Below are 23,768 nucleotides of genomic sequence, written 5' to 3'. Positions count from 1 at the left end.
GTTGCTAAGCAATTCCCCACCAGGACACCAGAGGGCGGAGCTGTTCTGTGGTTTCCTGTCATGTATCTGGTCCAAGATGGTGTGTTTACTGTGTTTATACTGGGTTTTTTGTATTTCAGAGACTTTTAAATTTGTCTCTCAATCTCCTCCACCTCTTCATGCACTCGCCACCACATCCACAAATAAAACGCTTGCTGCGTATCTTTTTACTCCTCCAGTCACGAGTGAATAAAAAGTTCATATTTTTAGAGTTTTCCCCAAGGTATTGTTCAAGCTGCTCCACGTCTGCCGCTAGATATCTTTGGATCTCTTTATTTTTTCGAAAGCGCAATGGCGGCACTGTTGACGACAGCGGCGTCCCGACCAAACAGAAGCTCCATCTCGTTGGACAGATGTTAAGAAAAGTGGGCTCAACTCTAACTGTCCTTGGGAGCCTGCTGGAGAGCCCACAAAAGTACGGAAAATGGCGTTGTGTGTCTCCGTCGCGACACAAACGGAGAAGTATAAATTAGGCTTAATGGCCGCCAATACCTGTATGGAAAGCCAGTTGTGAAACGCATACTTAGCAGAAAATAATTAATAAAACAGAAAAACTAAAAACTGCTTCAGCTGGGTAGATAAACAAAGAAAGTAAAAACAAAGATCTGATGTCCAAGGTCCTGATACTTAGTTTAAACGGTTAACACGTAATACTGGCAGTGTAGGCAAAAAAGATTATATTTATTGTATTTTTAGACAGAATTTCCACCTTCATAAACTATTATATCCAGATGTTGCTAAATGAATGTCCTGTTTACTCAGATTTACACAGTACCAATGTAACAGTCCAGTAGGACCGGGGGTCGCATTCTGCCATGTCCCGATCCTCACGTTTTCAACCCATTAACTTGTATGACGGATTTAACCGTCTCACTGTCTTTCTGAGGTTGAAAAATGAATTAAGTACAGGGATGATGGAGATTTTAATTGTTGTGTTACTCTTCCTTCAAACTAGAATTATGGAGATACACTTCACAAATATCCACTTTATTATTTTGGTGGTTGAATGGAGGAAATGCTGTGTCATGTAAGTGCTTGGTCAGACGTTAGTGGGGCTGCATAAGAACCTTGAGCGGGTGCCCAGCGTCTCCTGTCTCCTGCCTGAGAATAGCAGGCCTGTTCCCGTTTCCCGGGGCAGCCGGGCCAACTCTGAAGCGAGGCTGTAGCCATGCTGGATCTCTGAGGGAGGCCACAGAAAGACCGCAGCTCTTTTTGTTGACGCTGCTTCACTTTTGAGTCGCTCAACCTCATTTTTCTTGCTAAAAACACCTGGAAAAACTCTGTTAGCTTTGGGTTAGTATGTAACATACCTGCTGACCTCCGGCTCCTGCAGAAGGGAACATCAACAATGACAGGCAAGCGAATCTTTCGTCGTGGTGGACCAACAAAGCCCAATATCCTTGGTCAGCTTACCTATTCATGATTTTGTTACCAAGCAGGTCAGAGCTGCCTTTACTTTGGAGTCGCTCTTCCGCGTTTTTCTTGCTGAAAATGGCCGGCAAAACTCAGTTAGCTTCATGTTAGCATGTAGCTAGTATCCCGCTTATCTCCGACCATGGAGCAAGAGCTGGTGTAAAAGGCCACGGCGCCCAGTTACAATCACAGCAGTCTGAGGCTCAGCTTGTAATTTAAGAGTCCTAGTCCATATTAAATCTCCACAAGCGACCAGCATGACTACAGCCTCGCACGGGAACCAGTCTGCCGTGAGGATGGGAAATTATATGTATTGTTAAGATTTCAAGGTGTTGACTGGGTCAGAAAACAAGAGTGAATAGCCACAGTTGGACTCATTCTTTTCTTTTAGTGCAAGTTCTAAGGTGTCTTTGGTAGCAGGTGAATGTTGTCGTACTGAAACAAAAACAGTACATTGAGTTTCGGCTTCAACAAGTCTCCCTCTGCCTCCACAGGTCTTCATACTCTACTTCAAGCCAAGCACCTTCAGATGCATCCTTCTCCGCTGGGTCCGAATGCTCGGTTTCTTCGTCGTCTACGGCACAATCACGCTCAAGTTGTACAGGTACCACAGCACTGATGTCACTTGATTTCTCCCTTCTTGATTAAAAATCTACTTAGTCTCTGTACAAAGTACAAATTCTGGACAGCTATCTGTCAAACATGAAAACCTACTTTAAATAGGGGAGGGGGGCTGTTTCAGTAGAATGAGCTCTACGAAAACCTGACTGGAAGCTATCATAGATGTTATGTTCATCAAGAGCAGCTGTGAGTTGTTTAGCCACAACCTTTTCGAAGATCTTGGAGATGAACGGAAGTTTAGAGATGGATCTGAAGCTGCTATGGAGAGAAGGGTCAAGACTTGGTTTTTTAAGAAGCTGTTGGATTCTTCCACAAGTGCTCGATTTTTCTGCATTGGCGCTTTAGGCTGCGAATTCTGTCATTAAACCATGGAGTAGGGTTCACTGCAGGAAGTGGTCTGGTTCCAACAGGACAGATGTTGTCCAGAATGGAGAGGCAGTTCTCGATAAACTGAGAAGTTAAGGAATCTGGGTCATTATCAGAAGAACAGGGTTCATCAAAAGCAGCACAAACTTTGCTAGCCGTGCTCTCCTTAAAGAAACGAGAACTAACCAAATGGAGAGCAGGAGGTGGGGACGCAGAGACAGACAAGTTAAAGAAAATGCAATGTTGATCTCAAATATAAACGTCCTCAGGACAAACACTGTCAGCATTTAGACTCAGGGTAAAAACAAGGTCTAGAGTGAGTCCCCTGGTGTGTGTGGGGCCAGAAACATGCTGGGTAAAGCTGAAGGAGTCCATGAGGCTGGAGAAGTTCATGGCAAAGTGATCGGAGGGATCATCAACGTGGATGTTAAAGTCACCAGCAATCACCAGTCTGGACAGCTTCACAGTGGAGGATAGAAAGTCTCTAAACTCCTGAAGGAAAGAACTGTTTGGGCCAGGTGGACGATAGACCACAGCACAGTAGAACGGGTCCTTACGCCCGACTTTAATCAGCTGCAGTTCAAAGGAAGCAAAGTGACCAGAGGTTGTAGAGCTACATGGAAGATGGTCTCTGAAAACAACAGCTAGGCCTCCACCACGACCAGAACCCCGGGGCTGGCTAAGAAAAGAATAACCACTCGGGCAGAGTTCAATCAGAGCAGAATAATCAGATGTTTGCTGCCAAACTTCAGTCAGAAACAGAAAATCCAAGTTTTTAGACAGCATTAGATCATTGAGCAGGAAGGACTTATTGTTAACAGAGCGGGTATTTAATAGAGCCATGCTGAGTGAGGTGGAGGAATCAGAAACTACAGAAACAGCTGGAGTTAGTGGACGTAAATTAGCAGGGTTAAATCTACGGTGTTTGTAAAAATCACTTATGGAGGGAACAGGAGGAGAAACCACTGAGGAATGAGGATAAACAGACCTTGAAAAACTTGGACGGAGAAACCACGTCGCAACGCGGCCTGGCAGGAATGCGGAAGTGGAGCTCAGGTCGCCAAACAAAGGACAAGTAGCTAAAAGATTCACGCTGATGTTTACTAATAATAAACATGCTATGCTACTAGATAAACCACGCTTTAAGAGAAGTCTTATTCTCACCTGGATTCCTGCTTGTCTACCCCTTTTCCTCCAACGTTTTCCGGGGATCGGATAAACATCGCTGGAGGCATCCAGGTAGGAATCAGCATTTGGCTTTGGCCCACCACACTGCTCACGTAAACCAACAGGGAGGTATGTCCTCTGTGCATATTGGGTGATGTCGGACGAATGGAATGACAAAAGAGTCTGGCGATCATAGGAGATGGTAGACGGGACACTACCGAAGAGGATCGTGGACAGAAGCAAGGCGGAAAGGAGATTAGTAGATAAAAGTTTGAAAAAGTGGCCGGTGACCGTGGCTAATCCAAGCACAGGCACCATCCTGTTACCGACCCAGAAGTGGTGAGGCTGTGCCTGAGACGAGTTTGACGCCCATATCACATGGCCTTTGGGGAGCTAATGTGGCAGCCTTATCCCTGCTGAAGACCTCGGCCAGGTCCCTGTGGGCAGGCAGTTGAATAGAGGACAGTTGGGTCGGGACTGGAGGTTTTGGTGGTCTGACCAGGAGATGTGGGTTGTGGGACTGAAACCAGGGGAGAACCCATGATTAGGGGCGTGGTCATGGAGGTGATGACCTGGAAATCTAGGGATTCGACATGTTCTCTGATCCACATCTGTTTGGCTGCGGTGAGATTGCCATTGGAATAAGGTTGAAGAAGGTGGCCGTCCAGAGAGGTCACAGGGATGGGGTGGTTAATGGTCTCAAGATGACTCAAGATTTGAGTTTGGAGGACCGAACAACTAAAATGAAGACACTGACATTATCTGTGCCTTTTAAATAATGTACGACCAACCACACGGACTGATGTGATCCGACTTGTATCAGTTGCACGTATTCACCACTACACCGCACATAAGCCAATAGCCACAGGGGAGATTTTTCAAAGTGGGGTTTGGCAAATCTGCTGTTTATTTGTTAGGAATGAAAAATGACAATCATCGTGTGTCAATTTTCTGTTTGAATATAATAAAAAAAGGTAATAAAATACCTAATGGAATGAATCTGTTTTTTACATATCTGATGTTTTTTCTTGATCAGAAATTCAGGATTCAAGATTGTTTAACTATCATCGCACAGGTGTTCAACTAAATTGTCTTTGTGCTCACTGAAGACAGCTCACATAAGGAGGTCGTAAAATCTAAGTAAAATAGCAAGGCTAAAATTGATGTCATGTGCACAAACACAGACACACACACACACACACAGAGTCAGTTTAAGGTGCACAGATATGAGTATAAAAGGAAACACGGTAATAAGACAGTCTAATATAAAGTGAATCACTTTATATTAGACTGGGTTTGATTCCAGCTCCCGCCAGGGGTATCCTGCTGTTGTGTCCTTGGGCAAGACACTTCACCCAACTTGCCTGTGTTAGTGGTGGTCAGAGGGGCCGACGGCGCCAAATGGGAGCCTCGCCTCTCTCAGACCTCCCCAGGGCGGCTGTGGCTACAAGTAGCTTACCATCACTAGCAGTGTGTGAATGTGAGAGTGTGTGAAAGCGTCTTTGGGTGTCTAGAAAAGTGCTATATAAGTTCAATGCATCATTATTATTATTATTAACATACGGTAAATGTAAACAGTCACATGTTGAGGTATCAGGATCAACTAAATGTAAAGGTGCTGTACTGACCATCCCACAAATCACTGTTGGTGACCTCCTAGCATCATTAATTAGGTCAGTGATGGCTCTTGTATAACAGCTGGTGCATGTTTTGTTGTCCTGTATCGTTTTGCCAGATGGGAGAAGTTTAAGGAGATGGTTATCAGGGTGGGTTGAGTCCTGTAGGATGTTTGTGGTTTTCCAAAGGCAGCGAGTGGTGAAGATGCCATCCAGGGCAGCCAGGTGTGTTTGTTATTTTCTCTGCGGCTTTGATCACTCTGAGTGTACGTTGTACCTCAGCGGTCTGCAGAATGAGCACCTGGCTGTAACTCGTTGGTGCTGTAGCTGGAGTTGTGGTTCCAGCAGTCGCCACCTCAGAAGTTGTGGAGCTCTTCAGCCAGTCTGGCATTGCTGCTGGATGGTGAGTTGGTGCTGGTCGATTTGTGATGTGCCGTATCCCTTGCCATGCACGTGGTGGGTCTGAGTTGTCAAAGTGGCTCTCAATCCTCATCCTGTAAGCCATCTTGGCCTCTCTGATGCCCCTCTTCAGCTCTGACCTGCAGCACTGTTTTGTTGAGCACCAGATAAGAGGAGAATCACTCCAGAGAGAACAGAGGAAGTGTAGGTCTTGATGGTTTCAACTTTGAAGATGGACCAGTTGGTACTACCAAAGCAGTCCTGTAGCTGCTCTGATGCTCCTTCAGGCCACGCCTGAATCACTCTGGTCTCTGGTTTCACTTTTCTGGTGAGTGCTCTTTATGCTGGAGTTAAAACGGGGAGATGTGGTCGGACTGGCCTAGGTGGGGGGTGGGGGGGAGGTGTTGCTTTAAAGCCTTGCTTAATGTTGCTGTAAACATCATCAAGTCCATTTTCATCTCAAATCCTCCTAAATTTGGAGACCATCCAACAACATTACTAGAGTAAAAACTACTGAAAAGTTTTCCTCATCCTAATTTTCTTTTTTATACTCTATTGCCCTCACCTTACAGGACAAATCAGTGGACTATTCTGTGATAAAACATTTAAGGTTTTTAGGTTTCAGAAAGGGACAATCCGTTTTCTGTAGCTGGGTTAGGGTTAGGGTGGTGATGAGCTAGCTTTGGACCTGAACTCCTGCTGATCATTTTCCATGTTCCTGTGACCAGATTCACACTCCTGTTATAGACACCTATTCAAACAAGGGCCGCTCGTAAGTGGTGAGCTGATCTCAAGAGTGTTTTGTGTCCTTTTACAGGGTGCTGAAGGTGTTCCTCTCACGCACCGCCCAGCGGATGCCCTACCTGTCCAGCCTCCACCTGATGAGAATTCTGGGAGTGATTCTGATGACAGTCAGCTGGTTCCTGTGTGCATGGACGGTGGGTGTCCTTCAGAACCGCGATAGGAACATTCCAGTGTTTGTCTCAGCTACCACATCAGATGGACAGGGCTTCAACCTGTGTTACCTGGACCGCTGGGACCACATGATGGCTGTGGGTGAGCAGTAAACAGCAGCTGTGAAGCTGCTTCTCATTTCAGCTGTGCAGTAAACAAAATCAGTCAAACGTAAAGGCCTAATTAGCACAGGCAGCAGAGCTCTAAAGACCAAGTTCACACTTTTTTGAGCACATTTTTGGTGGGAAAAAGCTCTGGTGCTCCTGTTGCAGGAGGTGGAAAGGAGCAGGATGAAAGTTGAGCTGAACCCTGCAGGATTTCGAGTCTTGATTGCTGATTGAGTCCCTGATAGGCTAACAGAAACATAAGTCTACCACTTTTTATCTCCACAAATAATACAAGCTTGAAAGAGTTCTGCTGTGTGGTGGAGTTTCTAATGCTAACGGTTAGCTTCTACTAGCTGGGACGTTCTCTGCTGTTTACTGGATGCTAAACCAACAGCAGCCTTCCCCGTCGCTAGACTAGATTTGACATTATGACATGCAAATGGCTTTTCTAATCTGAGCGTTTCTGTTTGTTTTCTATCAGTAGCTAATGCAGGAAATAGGGGTAGAACATGCCTTGCTTCAGAGTTGCTGCTGGTTGCTCATCTCACCACTGACCTGTTCACCTGATAGGTTTAGAGCAAAGTTACCCACCAGTCCTTGTCCTCACAGTCCAGTTATCAGGGCCTACTGCTAGTTTCCTTTTGTCTTGCATGTCCTGCTGTAGTTTCCCTTCTGCTCTGGTCAGTCATATCAAAATAGTCTTCCACCCCTATTGGCTGCATTAGCCGCTGACAGAAAATAGACGATACACTCGAGGCTACGGGGAAAAGCTCGGGTCAGGAAAAGCCTGACAGGTCTACGTCAGAGGGAAATATTAGCTTTCATGGACTCACCCATCTCCGTAGAAGGCTGTTGTTGGTTTAGCATCCAGGAAACTGTAGAGAACGTCTTAGCTAGTTGACTCTAACCCATAGCATTAGCATCTCCACAACATGGCAGAAATCCTTCAGGCTTGTGTTATGTGTGGAGATAAAACATCAATGTTCCATTTTGACCCAAGAAACATATATTACTAATGTCTGCGACCATGTCATGTGTCTTCTCCTGTAGCCATTGTGAGCATAAAATAAAATAAAGTACTAATTTGTGCATGTTCCCAGGACAAACTTTGATAGCAAAACTAGATACGGACATCTTAGCTCTGACCATCCAATCGGAGGACAGAAAACTACTGACATCATTGTGAGCCAGCCAGTTTCCGGTCGGCTCACGGGTCCCTGGAAGAGCAAAAAAATGAATGCAAGTCAACGGGGCTCAAAACTCTATTTTCTAACCCGCTTAGCCTTCACCCTGGATCACACGTGATGTACTGCAGTTTAAATGAAAAGTAATGATGGGTGTTTTGACCACGCCAGTCACGTACGTTGAGATTTATCAGCTTGTAAAAGTTCGTAATTAGCATGACTACAAACCAGAAATTGGCATGTCGCGTATGTGACGTCACCACATAAGCTCCTCCCCCTAGCGTAGCTGCTACTCACCACATGACCAAATTTATGGTGGTTCTTTTCTCCTGTGGGAAGTTTGCCGAGCTTACGGCCCTTTTCCCTCAGTTATCTCCGTGTCTGGTTCGATGATGTCACCTTGGTGAAGCGCGTTTGTAGTCCTGGACTTATGTTCACAGAAAACCTAAAATAGCATTCCCCCCTGTTCGAAAATAAGCGCGTTCTTGGTATCAAAATGTGTCTTTAAAATTCATGGACATCAAATGTGAAATCCATGGAACGTAACAAGCTGAATTGGAAAATAACGTTTTTAGCCTCGTTGACTTGCATTCAACGTGGGGGACGCTCCAGGAGTATGGGGTGGGTGGCCTTTTGTTAAGGGCCATTCAGTCCCTTTACCAGAGGAGCGGGAGTTTGGTCCACATAGCCGGTAGTAAGTCGGACCTGTTCCTGGTGAGGGTTGGACGCCACCAGGACTGCCCTTTGTCATCGGTTCTGTTCATTACCTTTATGGACAGAATTTCTAGACGCAGCCGTGGTGTGGAGTGTGTCGAGTTTGGTGGCAGGAGAATCTCGTCTCTGCTTTTTGCGGATGATGTGGTCCTCCTAGCTTCATCCAGCTCTGACCTTCAGCTCTTGCTGGGTAGGTTCGCGGCCGAGTGTGAAGCGGCTGGGATGAGGATCAGCACCTCCAAATCTGAGACCATGGTTCTCGACCGGAAAAGGGTGGCTTGCCAACTCCGGGTCGGGGGAGAGGTCCTACCTCAAGGGGAGGAGTTTAAGTATCTCGGGATCTTGTTCACGAGTGAGGGTAGGAGGGATCGGGAGATCGACAGACGGATTGGTTCGGCGTCTGCAGTGATGCGGACGCTGAGCCGATCTGTCGTGGTGAAGAGGGAGCTGAGCCAGAAAGCCAGGCTCTCGATTTACCGGTCGATCTACGTCCCAATCCTCACCTATGGTCATGAGCTTTGGGTAATGACCGAAAGAACGAGATCGCGGATACAAGCGGCCGAAATGAGTTTCCTCTGTAGGGTGGCCGGGCTCAGCCTTAGAGATAGGGTAAGGAGCTCGGACATTCGGGAGGGACTCGGAGTAGAACCGCTGCTCCTCTGGATCGAAAGGAGTCAGTTGAGGTGGTTTGGGCATCTGGTCAGGATGCCTCCTGGACGCCTCCCCGGGGAGGTGTTTCAGGCATGTGCTGCCGGCAGGAGGCCCCCGGGTCGACCCAGGACACGTTGGAGAGGTTACATCTCCATTCTGGTCCGGGAACGCCTTGGGGTCCTGCCGGAGGAGCTGGTGGAGAAGACCGGGGAGAGGACGTCTGGAGCTCCCTAGTTGGGATGCTGCCCCCGCGACCCGGACCCGGATAAGCGGAGGAAGACGATGACGACTTGCATTCTTTTTTTTTTGTTCTTCCAGGGACCCGTGGTGCGGAAGTAGATGGGCGTGACTTAGGCTCTCCAGACTCAGAGTGGTAAATCTGAAAGCTAACTGGTTAAAAATCCAGCTCTCCTGCTATGAGGAGCCTAAGTCATGCCCATCTTCTTCCGGACCATGGGTCCCTAACTATCAATTAAAAGAATGGGAGTCTATGAGCTGAAAAAAGTTATTTTCTGATCCCGTTTGATACGCACCACGGATTTAACATGTGATGTGTGTGAATACCAAGAAAGCGGCAAAAGATATTTTAGGTTTTGTGGGGAAACATTTCTCGTCTCACCAAATTTATGTCATCAAACCGAACAAGCAGAAGAAAAAACGACTGAGTTTAGCGAGCTTCACGTCCTTCTTCCAGGAGGACAGACGGAGTATTAAAGGTGGGGAAAACCACCATAAATCTGGTCATGTGGAAAGTAGCAGCTAGGCTAGGGGAGAGGAGATTCTGCTGTGGTGTCTGCTTCGTAGTCTTTTAATGACCAGTTTTTACAAGCTAATAAATCTCAAAGTACCTGACAGACATCGTACAACACGTGTGTGATTCAGGGCGTAAGGCCACGTGGATTAGAAAATGGCCGTTCAGAGACCCATGAGCTGACTGGAGGGGGACGAGAATTAGGCTCCCAATACAGTCCAACCAATGAAGGCAGGATCTACTGACCTGAAGGCCTTGGGCAGCTAGGCCTCCCTTGACTACACACAAGCTGAAATCTAACTGGACAAAACAACAAAAGTTAGAAGAGCCAGCGCAGCCAAACTGACAAATTCTAACTGTTGGAGGTAAACTAATAAAATATCATAGAACAAAATGACTAAATATTAGGTATAGTTAGTGATTCTGATGATGTTTAGGCCAGCAGAGCAGGCCGTGCTGGCCCTGACTGCACACCACTAAATTCAGACAACCGTAAATGGTTTAGTTTTGGATTTAAGAGACGATTCTTCGTGTGAATAACCTCCTCGTTGTTCCAACACTGTCCTCCAGCTGAGCTGCTGTTCCTGTGCTGGGGTAGTTCTCTGTGGACAGCTGTCCGGCCCGTTCCCTCAGCCTTCCACGAACCTCGCTACATGGGTATCGCCATCCACAACGAGCTGTTCCTGTCCTCCATGTTCCATGTGTTTCAGTAAGACAAGCCACCGCGGTCGTGTTTGCTTGAATGAGAACTTCTGCAGAGCTCAGCACACACAACACAACAATGTGGAGCTAACTTGGTGTTTCTGGTCTCCAGCTTTACCTTTCAGTCCCTCCATCCTGACTGGATGCTCCTGCTGTCGTTCGTGCACACCCATGCAACCGTCACGGTGACGCTGGCCCTGCTCTTCATCCCAAAGGTATTCTTCACATTCGTGTCATGTGCAGCAGGATCTACTCTGACACGAGTAAACAGTTGTCCTGAGTAGATTTTTGAGTGAACCGCTGTGGCTAAATGTGGTGATTTTTTTTATAAAGGTTGCTGCTTCAGTGTTTTAGGAGTTTTCGGTCTGGTATTTCTGTGGTTCCTGAAGTGGTTGGCCCAGTGTTGGTCCTACCCTGACCTGCTGCGGTCATCGTCTGGCCCAGAGCCTGACTGTTCTAGCTCGTTCTCCATCATCAGTGCTTTTGTTGTCCTGTTGCCTCTGGAGGGAGAGCCACAAGTTCCCGGTGGGATTAAGGTCTTGGAAGTTTCCTGGACCACACATGATAATGTTTTGTTCCCTGGGCACCGTATGACACTTTTCCACTGACAGCGCAGTTTTCTGAGGCTACCTTTTTACCTCAGTGCATCTCCACTACCGGAGCCAGGGCCAAAGATGAGCATGAAGCTAGAAAACAGGTTTTGGGTTGTAATCTGCCCTTCTGATTGGTTGAGGATCCTCCCCAGGCAGAAGAAAGAGCTGAAGCCGTCTGAGAAATAGATGCTCTACCCCTGATTGCCTGTTCTCCAGCAAAAGTAAACCCTATGATTTCAGTGGGTTCACGTTGAAGCCTTTACATTATAAACGTGAATGATAACACAAAAGCTTTCCTTCCACTCATTCAGAGTGGGTACGGTAGCCAAATATCATACTCAAGTAATACGCTGAAATCTGCAGAACAATTATTTGGAGGGCTTCAATTATTTGATCGTCAACACCACGTCCGAAGTCCAACACACACTAGACTTTGTCTCAAAACGTCACCAGCTGCCCAGGGCTTAGACCGTAAGTTAGCTTCTGTTTTTACCGCGCCGGTCGCCAACATCAGATTTTCTTACAATTCCAGTCGTGAAAATCCTAAACCTTTTTCATCTGAGGTTTGAATTCTTCTTTACACACGCCGTTCAAAATCATTTCAACCAGTGGCGGACTGGTAATCGGGAGAAATGGGAGATTTCTTGGTGGCCTGGCCGTTAACCCTTTAAGCGCCAAAGTCGCAGAATTGCGACAAGCAGCAATGTTGGATTTAATAAGCCACAGCAGCAGAAATGAGCCCTCATGCAGTTAATGCGTTACACAGTGGGGTGGCAGACACCTGTAACTTCAATCCAAGCAGCATTTGTGGGTGTGTTACTATTCAAATTTATGGAGTATTTAAAACTTGAACCCCGCCCACCAGTCGCAGAGCCGCGGGGCTTGTCAGTCAGACCGAGTGAGAGCGCGCGAGTGGTGGAGGAAGAAAAACACAATGCCAAGAGGAATGTTCAGTGCAGACGAAGCTCTTCGTGTAGTACTGGCAGATTCGGATTCGGAGGAAGAATAATAAGAAGCGTGGCTTCAGCGCGCAGCAACAGGGAGTCTACACAAGAAGCCCATCCAGCCCTTACCTTTCCGGGGAATGTGGTGGCGGTGACGGGCCGGTGAAAAAGCCGCTGGTGATCGATTCAGCCCCGGTAGTGTAAACTGCGGGAAATGCAGCAGGAGGGCGAGGAACCGCGGGGAAAAAAGGATCACTGCTAGCAGGGTGGTGGCCCAACACAGCCTCAGTGACAATACTAATGATGATGGCGGGGTTAGTTTGGGAGAAGAGGAACAGTATTCCAAGTGGATCAGGCATTTTGATGAGCCAGTTGGATACTGTGGAGAAAGCGATCTGTCACATTCAGAACACATTGATTTTCTGTCAGTTTTTTGGGATGAGGAATTCTGGACCCTCATCACAACTGAAACTAACCGATATGCTCACCAGTATTTAGAGAGGGAGGCACTGAAATCTAGCTCCAGATATAATGACTGGTGCGATGTAACCGTCCCAGAAATGAAAGCGTTCATTCAGTCCTGCATGGGGCTTGTGGAAAAGCCTGAGATTGAGGATTATATCTATCTCTCTCTCTCTCTCTCTCTCTCTCTCTCTCTCTCTCTCTCTCTCCATATATATATATATATATATATATATATATATATATATATATATATATATATATATATATATATATATATATATATATATATACAGTGGGGCAAAAAAGTGTACAAGACCACTGATAATCTCCCTCGATCTGGGGCTCCACGCAAGATCTCATCCCGTGGGGTCAAAATGATCATGAGAATGGTGAGCAAGAATCCCAGAGCCACACGGGGGGACCTGGTGAATGACCTGCAGAGAGCTGGGACCACAGTAACAAAGGTCACCATCAGTAACACACTACAACGGCAGGGAATCAAATCCTGCAGTGCCAGACGTGTTCCGCTGCTGAAGCCAGTGCATGTCCAGGCCCGTCTGAAGTTTGCCAGAGAGCACATGGATGATACAGCAGAGGATTGGGAGAATGTCATGTGGTCAGATGAAACCAAAGTAGAACTTTTTGGTATAAACTCAACTCGTCGTGTTTGGAGGAAGAAGAATACTGAGTTGCATCCCAAGAACACCATACCTACTGTGAAGCATGGGGGTGGGAACATCATGCTTTGGGACTGTTTTTCTGCTAAGGGGACAGGACGACTGATCCGTGTTAAGGACAGAATGAATGGGGCCATGTATCGTGAGATTCTGAGCCAAAACCTCCTTCCATCAGTGAGAGCTTTGAAGATGAAACGTGGCTGGGTCTTCCAACACAACAATGATCCCAAACACACCGCCCGGGCAACAAAGGAGTGGCTCTGTAAGAAGCATTTGAAAGTCCTGGAGTGGCCTAGCCAGTCTCCAGACCTCAACCCCATAGAAAATCTGTGGAGGGAGTTGAAAGTCCGTGTTGCTCGGCGACAGCCCCAAAACATCACTGCTCTTGAGAAGATCTGCATGGAGGAATGGGCCAAAATACCAGCTACTGTGTGTGCAAACCTGGTAAAGACCTATTGTAATCGTTTGACCTCTGTTATTGCCAACAAAGGTTATGTTACAAAGTATTGAGTTGAATTTTTGTTATTGACCAAATACTCATTTTCCACCCTGATTTGCAAATAAATTCTTTAAAAATCCTGCCATGTGAATTCATGGATTTCTTTTTCACATTCTGTCTCTCACAGTTGAAGTGATGTAAATTACTGATCTCTGTCATCATTTTAAGTGGGAGAACTTGCGCAATCGGTGGCTGACTAAATACTTTTTTGCCCCACTGTAGATATATATATATATATATATATATAATAAACCAAAGAAGGGATGAGTGAAATGTGTTCATGACACTGAAGCACCAAAAACAATGTTCTTGATTGATACGCAGTAAACATAACAAAATACCAATGAAGTAATGAATATTTTATATATACATACATAGTTATATATGTATACATAGGAATATATGTATCATAAACAACAACAACACTAAGAAAATAAGACAAAAACATGAAAAAAAGAAATCTGCAAATGTGATGCAATCCAATATGGCTGCCACCTGATGACGTCATAATATGCAAATTATGTAAGTGAATTTGTTCCTATCACAAAACTTGGCGCATACTGAAGATTTTTCTAATTTACAATATTCCTCTATAACTAGATTTAAGCTACAAGCTCTTTAAACAGTGATTTAAAAAATTCAAATTTTACTGAAAAAACTATGGCGCCTAAAGGGTTAAACCAGTGGTTGCCGGTCGTGATGTGTGCAATATCTAAATGAATAATCCATCATGCAGCTCATCAGGGAATCTGCTCTAACTGGGCACAAAGACACCCCCTCCTCTCACTTTGTCGGGGTCTTTTAAAGCACTCACCCCCCCACCCCCACCCCAGAGCTGCACCACCGCACTTTTGGCCCCAGAGGGAAAATGGACCTAGACGGACCAGGAAAGGTGGAGCAGAAAAGGAGATTGAAAAAGAAGAAAGCTCTGGCCATAGATGCATGTCCAGGCTAGCCTGTATGTGATCGTGTTGGGAGAACCGGTTTAAGGTGGAGTTTTTGGGCCAGTTTAATTATCGCGCAATGCTGGGCGCGTGGGGTGGGTTGGGGAGGGAGAATCAGCAGCTGAATTTTCTTCATAAAATATCTAACAATAAATATCAGATGGGAAAGAGGGAATCATACAACACCAATTTAATACTTATTATAGGGAGCCTGAGTCACGCCCATCTACTTCCGCACCAATGGGGCTAAAAGCGCTATCTTCTAATCCCGCTTATTTTGTGCCATGGGTTTTACATATGATGTCCGGGAATTTTAAAGAAGCATTTTGATACCAAGAAAGTTTTTATTGTTTAACGGGGGAAACGCTGCATTTTTGGTTGTTTTTTCAAACTTAGTAAAGGTTTCTTTTTTTACCTCGCTGACATTTTCGTTTGCCAACTGCAAAACTTCCTCAGAGCTGACGCTGATGATAACATCACTTCCTACTCCGTTTATCCGCGGGCAACACAGGACGTTGTCGCCCTCTGCTGCCCGCGGATAAACAGAGAAGGAAGTGATGCCACCATCAGCGTCAGCTCTGAGGAAGTTTAAAGCCAGTAAACAAAACCGTCAGCGAGGTAAAAAAAGAAACCGTTCCTGTGTTTGAAAAAATAACCAAGAATGCAGTTAGAAACTAAACACAGCAAGAACATACCAAAGGGGGAATGCTATTTTAGGTTTTTTGTGAAAATAAGTCCAGGACTACAAATGCGCTTCACGAAAGTGACGTCATTGAAACCAGAAGGAAAAATGGCTGTGTGCTCAGCAAACTTTAAATCCTTCCATCAGGAGGAAAGAACCACCGTAAATCTGGTCACGTGGTGAGTAGCAGCTACGCTAGGGGAGAAGAGATTATGTGGTGATTGTATGAAATCCGATGTCTATTTGTAGTCACGCTAATTACGAACTTTTACAAGCTGATAAATCTCAAAGCACGTGACTGGCGTGGTCAAAACACCCATCATTAATTTGCATTTGAATTGAAGCCCAACATATGTGCGATGCAGGGCGTAAGGCAAAGCGGGTTAGAAAATAACTCTTTCAGTCCTGTTGACTTGCATTCCTTTTTTCGTTCTTCCAGGGACCCATGAGCCGACCGGGAAGGGAGGAGACTTAGGCTCCCTATGGACAGTTTGATCGTCCATTCAGAGAAAACCTCCCAGAATTCATGCGGGGTTATTAATATTCAGCAGAAGCAAAGAAATTTCTACAGGCATTTGTAGTTTGAGTTGCAAAAATTATTTTCAATACACTCAAACATGTTTGCATGTTTTACAGTTTATCTCAGAGTCTAAACCTGTGCGAGAGGAAATAGCAGCAGAGGTGTATGAAGATGAAGTGGATTTGCGACGCTCTGCAACGTGCCTCAACAACAGCTTCCGCTCTGCCTGGAGCGAGCGCAGCATGGACCCAGAGGACTTTCGGGTAACATCTCTTCTCTTAGAAAGATGCTATTGAATTAAACTGGAACTAAGTGAATATTTTTTAAATATTCCACAATTTGATTTATGGCTAAATATTGCTGGGTTTCACATGACGTTGCATCCACGTCACCAAATGCAGATGGGGTACGTAAGAAGCGTGTAGCGTGGCGTTTATACCTTGTTAAAATCAAACAAATGTACTAGTAAATGGGATTTAAAAAGGCATAAACAGTTAGCTACAAGTAGATCCTAGCACATGCTCATCATTAGCATTAGCGATAGCGTTATTATCGTGTGCTAATGAATTAAAATACACAACTCACTACTTATTCGAGCAGAAACAAGGCGACGGTCATTTAAAGCTTCTCCAGATCACTAAAAGGTGAACCAACCGGAAATAAAACAGCTGCAGGATCCAGGTTTGTAAAAGGCTTTTGTTTGGGTTGCTGTGTGATACGAGGAGGCAGCGCAAGCTAGTTTGTTGCGATCGCTTCAGCGCTGGGTAAATCCTCCACAGTGGTAAATGGTAAACGGCCTGTATTTGATATAACGCCTTCTGGGATCCTGGAACCCCCCAAGGCGCTTTACAACACAGTTATTCACACACTGACGGTGATGAGCTACGATGTAGCACACTTACAGAGGCAAGGCTGCCGAGCACTGGCGCCACCGGTCCCTCAGACCACCACCAGCAGGCAACGTGGGTTAAGTGTCTTGCCCAAGGACACAACGACAGCGACAGACTGAGCGGGGTTCAAACCTGCAACCTTCCGATTACGGGGCGAGCACTTAACTCCTGTGCCACCGTCGCCCCATATGTATGAAAAGTCTGACTTTTAAAACTATTTGGGTCATAACTTAAAAGGAGATGTATTTGGGGGGGGGGGGGGGGGGATATCGCATTTGTGCTAGCTCGTTTAAAGCCTTAGGAAAATCGCTTTCATCCATCATTGCGCTGTTTATTGTGGAGTGAAACCCAACAATAGACTAATTTCACCTGATCCTAAACTTACTATAATCAAAAATATTGATTAACATTAAACTAAATCAATGATGGAGAGGAAATGTGTGCCCTGTGGCATTATTTTATGCTTGCCTAATTCTGAACTGCTTTTCTTACATGAAAAATCTTCTACTTTATTTCTGACTTGTAATTTTTAGTCCTTTATTATTTCAGTTATATGCTCTATCCCATGTTAATTTCCTTACTTTTTCATATGCATCAGGATGAACTGAAGAAGTTATATGCCCAGTTAGAAGTGCACAAGACAAGAAAGATGACTGCAAACAACCCTCATTTGTCAAAGAAGCGCAGTTCCCGATGTGCACTTGGGAGATCCCTCATCAAACGTATCGCTGAGTTTCCAGAGACTGTGAGTCGACGATACAGCCGTGAAGAAAGGGATGGATCATTCCACAGTAGACGGGGAAGTCACTGTGACTCTTATGTGAGGTCCCCAGATACTTTCAGTATTAGTTACAGAGGTTCAATAAAGTCACCTTCGCCATCTATACGAAAGTCCCACAGTGATCATCACTATGCCAGAGAAAGACTATCTTCATTTCGTGACTCCAGGTTAAGGGCCAACTCTGTGAAGAGATCTTCTCAGCGATCTGAGACAGACTCCTTGGACATCCCACCAGGAGTCTGTAAGTCAGCCAGTGCTCAGAATTTGTCAATCGATACTAATCTGTTGCATCCTGATCACACGCGGCTTCATAAATCCTGGAGCCTGAGCTCCTCTACCACCCATTCTACTGAAAATATACCAAAAATATCCAGAGCAAGTACAATGAAGTCAAGACAGAGCATTTCAATAGGTGACCAGACCAGGAGTGCTCTCCAGTCTGAGTCATTCGATAAGGCTGAGGTCTGTCCCTGGGAGGTAGAGGCAGACCAATCAGGGGAAAAGAACCAGAAGCATGTCACATATGCAAGCTCCAATGATGGTGAAGAAAAGGATCCATCATCCCCACAAGCACTTGTGTGTCCCTGGGACCATTTACCATCAGAAGAAAAAAGTCTGTCAGTAGAAAAAGAACCACAAGCTAACAACGTGTCCCCAAAAGCACCAGTTACTGTGTCTGCGAGTGCACCGGGCTCTCCAAGACCAAAAGTGACAAAGGATCATCGTGTCTTCTCCTTCCGTGCCACCACTAATAAGTGGCTTTCTGTGAGATCTTTCATGACGTCCACGGATAGTATTAAGTCCAAGGATGGACATTTGAATAGAGAGGATTCTGGTTCACAAAAAAGTCAAGGAAGTACTTCTACGACTCCAAGGTCTGGAGCATCAAGTAGACGTCCAAGCATATCTCTCCAGAAAACAAGTATGTCGACGACAGATGGAAAACCCTGTCTTGTTAAGCAAAACGCAGTTAGACTGTCTTCTGGAGATTCCGCAGACAGAAGCCCACGAAGGCTTGTGATTGTCAAATCTGCCACTTGCACCAGTGATGTCGATGATATGCAAAAAGACGGTAACCATGAACATGGGTTTTTATCAAGACAGAGCAGCAAAAGGAGTAGTATAAGCTCTTGGGAGACTGCTAGCACCTCAAGAACGCCATCAACTCGCAGAAGAGGCAGTAATCGAGTTAGACCAGCCTGTAATGTTGCTTACACAGATATATGTCCCTGGGATGGAGCAAGTATTTTACTACAAGGAGAAGGACCAAAGAGTCAACAGAGCATTAAAGCAAACATTTTCTCCCAGGAATTGCAAATTTCAGAGCAATCTCATGTTTGTTCTTTGGAGTCGCAAGAGCAGGGGAATTTAAAAAGACAAGAAAGTGGTCAAAAGGACGTGTGTCCTTGGGAAATGCAAGACATCCCTGCTCCTGTGCAAACTACCATGTTCAAAGAGCCACTAACAGAATCCTCTAAAAGACATGTAGCAGATGTGTGCCCGTGGGAAGCTGTGGAAACTCCCCAAATTTCAATAAGACAAGACAGTGACTATGCTAACATTTGTCCCTGGGAGGTCCAGGACACAGCTGACATTATATATGAAAACCTCAATTCTTCAGAGAACAAAGGAACACTCGCTGTACCTTTTCCACAAGAAGTTATGAAATCCGCTATCTACCCTGCTTCGCTTAGAGGGGTTAAAGGCGGTGACCAGCAATCACGCTTCACACCGTCTCCAGCACTCCATCTGAGTGAACAGCTGTCCAAGACCGTTAACCCCTGGAGTTTCCCTGATCCACCTAAAATTATGAATGAAATCTGTCCTTGGGAAGGGATTAGCCAAGAACCTCCAAACACAGACTCCGCATCAATGTCAGTTAAGCTAGACGTTTGTCCGTGGGAAGCTGGACAGCGAGGTGAGCCCGGTGTTTCACCAACAGCTGTTGGTAGACAGGCTGAAGATACAGAAAGTGCAAGAGGAGACGTGTGTCCCCGAGAACCCGAGCCCACCCCAAAAAAGGCTGTTACCAAATCCAGGTCACTAGGACCTAAACATCTGTCAGATGTTTGTCCTTGGGAAAGTGGGGAACCAAAACCAGGAAACCCAGATGTTTGCCCGTGGGATACTGCAGAACCAAAACTTCTCAAAAAGAAAAACAGTGCTTTGGAAGACGTCTGTCCGTGGGATGTTGAAGACACCAAGGTTGCAAAAAAGCAAAATAGCATCAGAGAAGATGTTTGCCCATGGGAAACAAGGGAACCAATGGTTCTCAAGAAGCAACACAGCACACAAGCAGACATTTGTCCATGGGAGACAGCAGACACTGAAGAAGCAAAAACACAACATGTCAGTGGAGAATATGGTTGTCCTAGTAGCGAAGAACCCAGAGAATATGAACTAAATGACCCCAGTGGAGCAGGAAAACCTTATGCTTCTAAGATTGATGAAGATGAAGAGAGAGAAATGCAGAGGCCACTTGATAAAGATGAGGATCCAGAAGATGAGGCCACAGAGCTAACAGATGAGTCCAAAGCCAATTTAACCTTGAGTCGCCGTGATGCTTTGTGTCCATGGGAGATCATACGAAGCACATCAGGCTCATTTATGGACAACGCCTCAGATGTCTTCACATGGGAGCCTGAGAACATTCCTGAGGAGGATGAGGAAGATGACGCAGAGTGTGCTGCTGAAGCCCTTGTGTTCCCATCTGACTTGTGATCTAAACTCAGCCAGGACATACTTCACTTCTTCCCTGCTGGTGACAGCAACAGGAACCAGGTTTTAATCCTTTGAAAGAAACCATGAGCACAGTCCTCTGAACAGAATCCTTACAGGCAGGGCTGAAGTTACACTCGGGCTTTTGGAGGAGCTCCTGTAGAGGCTGTATGGGGTGGGGGGTCCGTCTGCCCGCCCACCTGATCATCTCTGTTAGAATACGTGGGGGGGGGGGGGGGCTGGTTTCATCCATCCGATCACAACTGTGAAAACTGCGGGGGTGAGCAGAGCATTCTTTGGGCTCCCTCCCTTTTAGGGGAGCCAAGCTCCCCCTAGCTCCCCCTTCCTACAGTTGACAAAAGAACACATCCTGAAGATATCTTTAGAATATAAACATCAAGGTGGCGTTACTTCCAGTCACACCATGACACTGAGCAGTAAAACTCGGAGACCTAACCAACATAAGATGTTGTGAAAACAGCCTTTTACCTTGATTCCCACTTGATTCATTTAAAAGCAAATCCGAACACCGCAAGGAATGGCCGTTGGATAACGTCCCACTTCTTCCCGACTTTTATCCTTTCTGTTTTTGAATTATTTATATGATTTATTCATTCTTATTTTGTTTCATTGTATGTTTTAGATGATGAGTTATATATTTATTTGTATTACATGGCTGAGGAGATTTCTTCACCTATTAATAATCTTTTATTGATTGGCCCAGTCCATGCCACCCATGCTGATTAGAAAGGTGGGAATCCACAGGCGTGATAAAGAGGACATTTCATGTTTTTTAAAGTGCAAGTCAACTGAGAAACCATTTTTGTCTTGTCACTTTTGAAATTTGAGCACACACTCTTGAGTATTTCATGCAGGCTGAACATGAAAATAGTCTCCTACACCTATCTCCTGCATCAGCGTCTGATAGAAAACAGACGGTGAAACTCTAGGATAGAAAATCCTGACAGATCTACGTCACACTGTCACTAACATTCATGGACTCACCCATCTGGACTCGCGACGGGGAAGGCTGTTGTTGGTTTAGCATCCAGGAAACAGCAGAGAATGCCTCTGCTAGTAGAAGCTAACCGTTAGCATTAGCAACTCCACCACACAGCAGAACTCCTCCAGGCTTGTGTTGTTTGTGGGGATAAAATATCAACATTGCAGATCAGAGTCAGTGATAGGGTTGTATTGCTGTTAGCCAATCAGAGGTGAGATGTCCACGTACCTGAAAACAAGACTCCAAATCCTGGTGTTTGTTTGTTTGTTTGTTTGTTTGTTTCAACCTTTATTTTACCAGGTAAAATGTTTGAGAACATGTTCTCATTTACAAACACGACCTGGTTTTCTGCATCCCATTACACTGGCCAGCTTCTACTTCCTGAAACAGGAGTGCAAGAGCTTGTTTTTACACACACAGCCATTCATTTATACTAGATACCACTGCAGATGTATGGAAAAAAATTGTGAACTTGGTCCATAAAGCTGCAATAGTTCTAAAGTCTGAATCACCCTCACATAAAACAATCTCACCAGCGTTACTCCTCCATTTTAGTTTGTTCCAAAATGAGTCATTGCTGGCCACACACCCCAGTCCCCTGACAGGCTGGATCTTTATCACGTGGACAATTACAGGTCGCATTCCTGCTTTCTCTACCAACATCAAATAAAGCTATAATCCAGAGTTTTTCCCTTTCAGGGTTTGTGTATCTTCTTTTTAAACCAGTGAAAGTGATAGTCTTACTGTGATATTAACGTAGATATACGTTATTTTTTGCTAAGACCACCCCTGTCAGGTTGAGGCCCACGCACATGTGAACTGAGCGTCATTCAGCATTAACCAATGGCATCAGACATCTGCTTACATACAGATGTGTTTATTTTTTAAACACTGAATACAACTAAATGCGTGCAATTTTAAATAAGACCAACATTTTCTCATCACCTCTAGCTCATTGACACCTAAACTGCCCATTTTCGTCACTTCAGTACGAAAAGGGGGTTTCCCTTTTCTGACTGCAGATCCTAATGCAGCGTAAAACTGACATGATGGGATGTCCACAGCCGGGGCACCAAACGAGCTCATTGTACTGCACCTGAACCGTATCCTCTTGTTATTTAACCTTCCCCTCACCCCGTCCTAACCTTAACCATCTTGCTAGCTAACACGTTACCCTTACAGTGACCAAGCGTTTGTTTCCCACATAAAATGAGTTGGGTTTGGACCGAGGCAACGCCAGGGGGAGGTTTCAGCTACCAAGGTGGAGGTTAGAAATAGAGGGTATTTGTAACCTCCACCTCGCCAGATGGTATGTTCTAACCTTCCCCTAGCCTGGGCAGCAAATCCGAAAATTCAGTCAGAATGCACGGGAAACACGCTTGGTCACTGTAAGAGTAACGCTTTAGGTAGCAAGAGGGTTAAGGTTAGCATGAGGGTGAGGGGAAGGTTATAAATAGCAAACCGTTAAGGTTTAGGTGCGGTTAAATGAGCTGGTTCGGTGCCGCAGCAGCGGACATCCCATCGCTGCATCAGGATCTGCAGTCAGAAAGGAGAAAACCCTTTTCGTACGTAAGTGACAAAAAGGGCACTTTTGGCATCAGGGGTTTGACGCGGAGGGTGGCTGGCCAAGCGTTAGTTTTTGACGCGCTGGGAGTGAGAATGTGTTAAAATGCACGAGAATGTTTTTTATGTTTAACACTGTGGTTTCTGTGAATGATCTGAGAGCCATATGCAGTCATTAAAAAAGCTGCATACGGCTCGCACGCCATAGGTTCCAGACCCCTGACATAGACAGATGCAGAGTTGACAGCTTTTCTTGTGGACAAGTAAGTCTTTGAAATACATATATATATATATATATATATATATATATATATAGGTAGAGAGAGAGAGAGAGAGAGAGAGAGAGAGAGAGAGAGAGAGAGAGAGAGAGAGAGAGAGAGAGAGAGAGAGAGAGAGAGATGTGTGATCGACAGGTGGTCTCATCCTTCCCAGTTCGGGTCCTCTACCAGAGGCTTGGGAGCTTGAGCGTTCTGCAGTGTCTTTGCTGTTCCTAGAGCTGCACTTTTCTGGACTCAGATGTCTACTTAGCCACTCCACCAGTGGGGGGGTTTACTGCCCCATTGACCACGGGCACCACCGAGGTCTTCACTCTCCAGACTTTCTTAAGTTCTTCTTTGAGACCCTGGTACTCTCTAGTTTCTCCTGTTCCTTTTTCCTGATGTTACATCACTTGGTATGTCCACATCGACCACAACGGCTGTCCTCTGTAGTTTGTCCACCACCACAATGTCTGGTTTGTTCGCGATAACAACTTTGTCGGTCTAGACCTGGAAGTCCCACAGGAGCTTGGCTCTCTTGTTCTCAA

General features: G+C 45.5%; 1 protein-coding gene across 1 annotated transcript in view; it reads left to right on the top strand.

The window, feature by feature from the left end:
• The window catches only part of gpr179 (G protein-coupled receptor 179), a 46,856-nt gene extending 26,426 nt beyond the window's left edge, over window positions 1-20,430 (top strand). The window contains exons 6-11 of the mRNA XM_070553608.1: window positions 1,947-2,056; window positions 6,439-6,677; window positions 10,553-10,691; window positions 10,797-10,899; window positions 16,125-16,271; window positions 17,497-20,430. Of these exons, the coding sequence (XP_070409709.1) occupies window positions 1,947-2,056; window positions 6,439-6,677; window positions 10,553-10,691; window positions 10,797-10,899; window positions 16,125-16,271; window positions 17,497-20,400 (3,642 nt within the window). The 3' untranslated portion in view covers window positions 20,401-20,430. The remainder of the gene's footprint in view (window positions 1-1,946; window positions 2,057-6,438; window positions 6,678-10,552; window positions 10,692-10,796; window positions 10,900-16,124; window positions 16,272-17,496) is intronic.
• The last annotated feature ends 3,338 nt before the right edge of the window (window positions 20,431-23,768 follow it).

This window comes from Nothobranchius furzeri, chromosome 7 (assembly GCF_043380555.1).
Source record: "Nothobranchius furzeri strain GRZ-AD chromosome 7, NfurGRZ-RIMD1, whole genome shotgun sequence".
Classification (NCBI taxonomy): domain Eukaryota; kingdom Metazoa; phylum Chordata; class Actinopteri; order Cyprinodontiformes; family Nothobranchiidae; genus Nothobranchius; species Nothobranchius furzeri.
The sequence above is the reverse complement of the archived record's forward strand: the minus strand, read 5'-3'. Positions and strand labels throughout refer to the sequence as shown.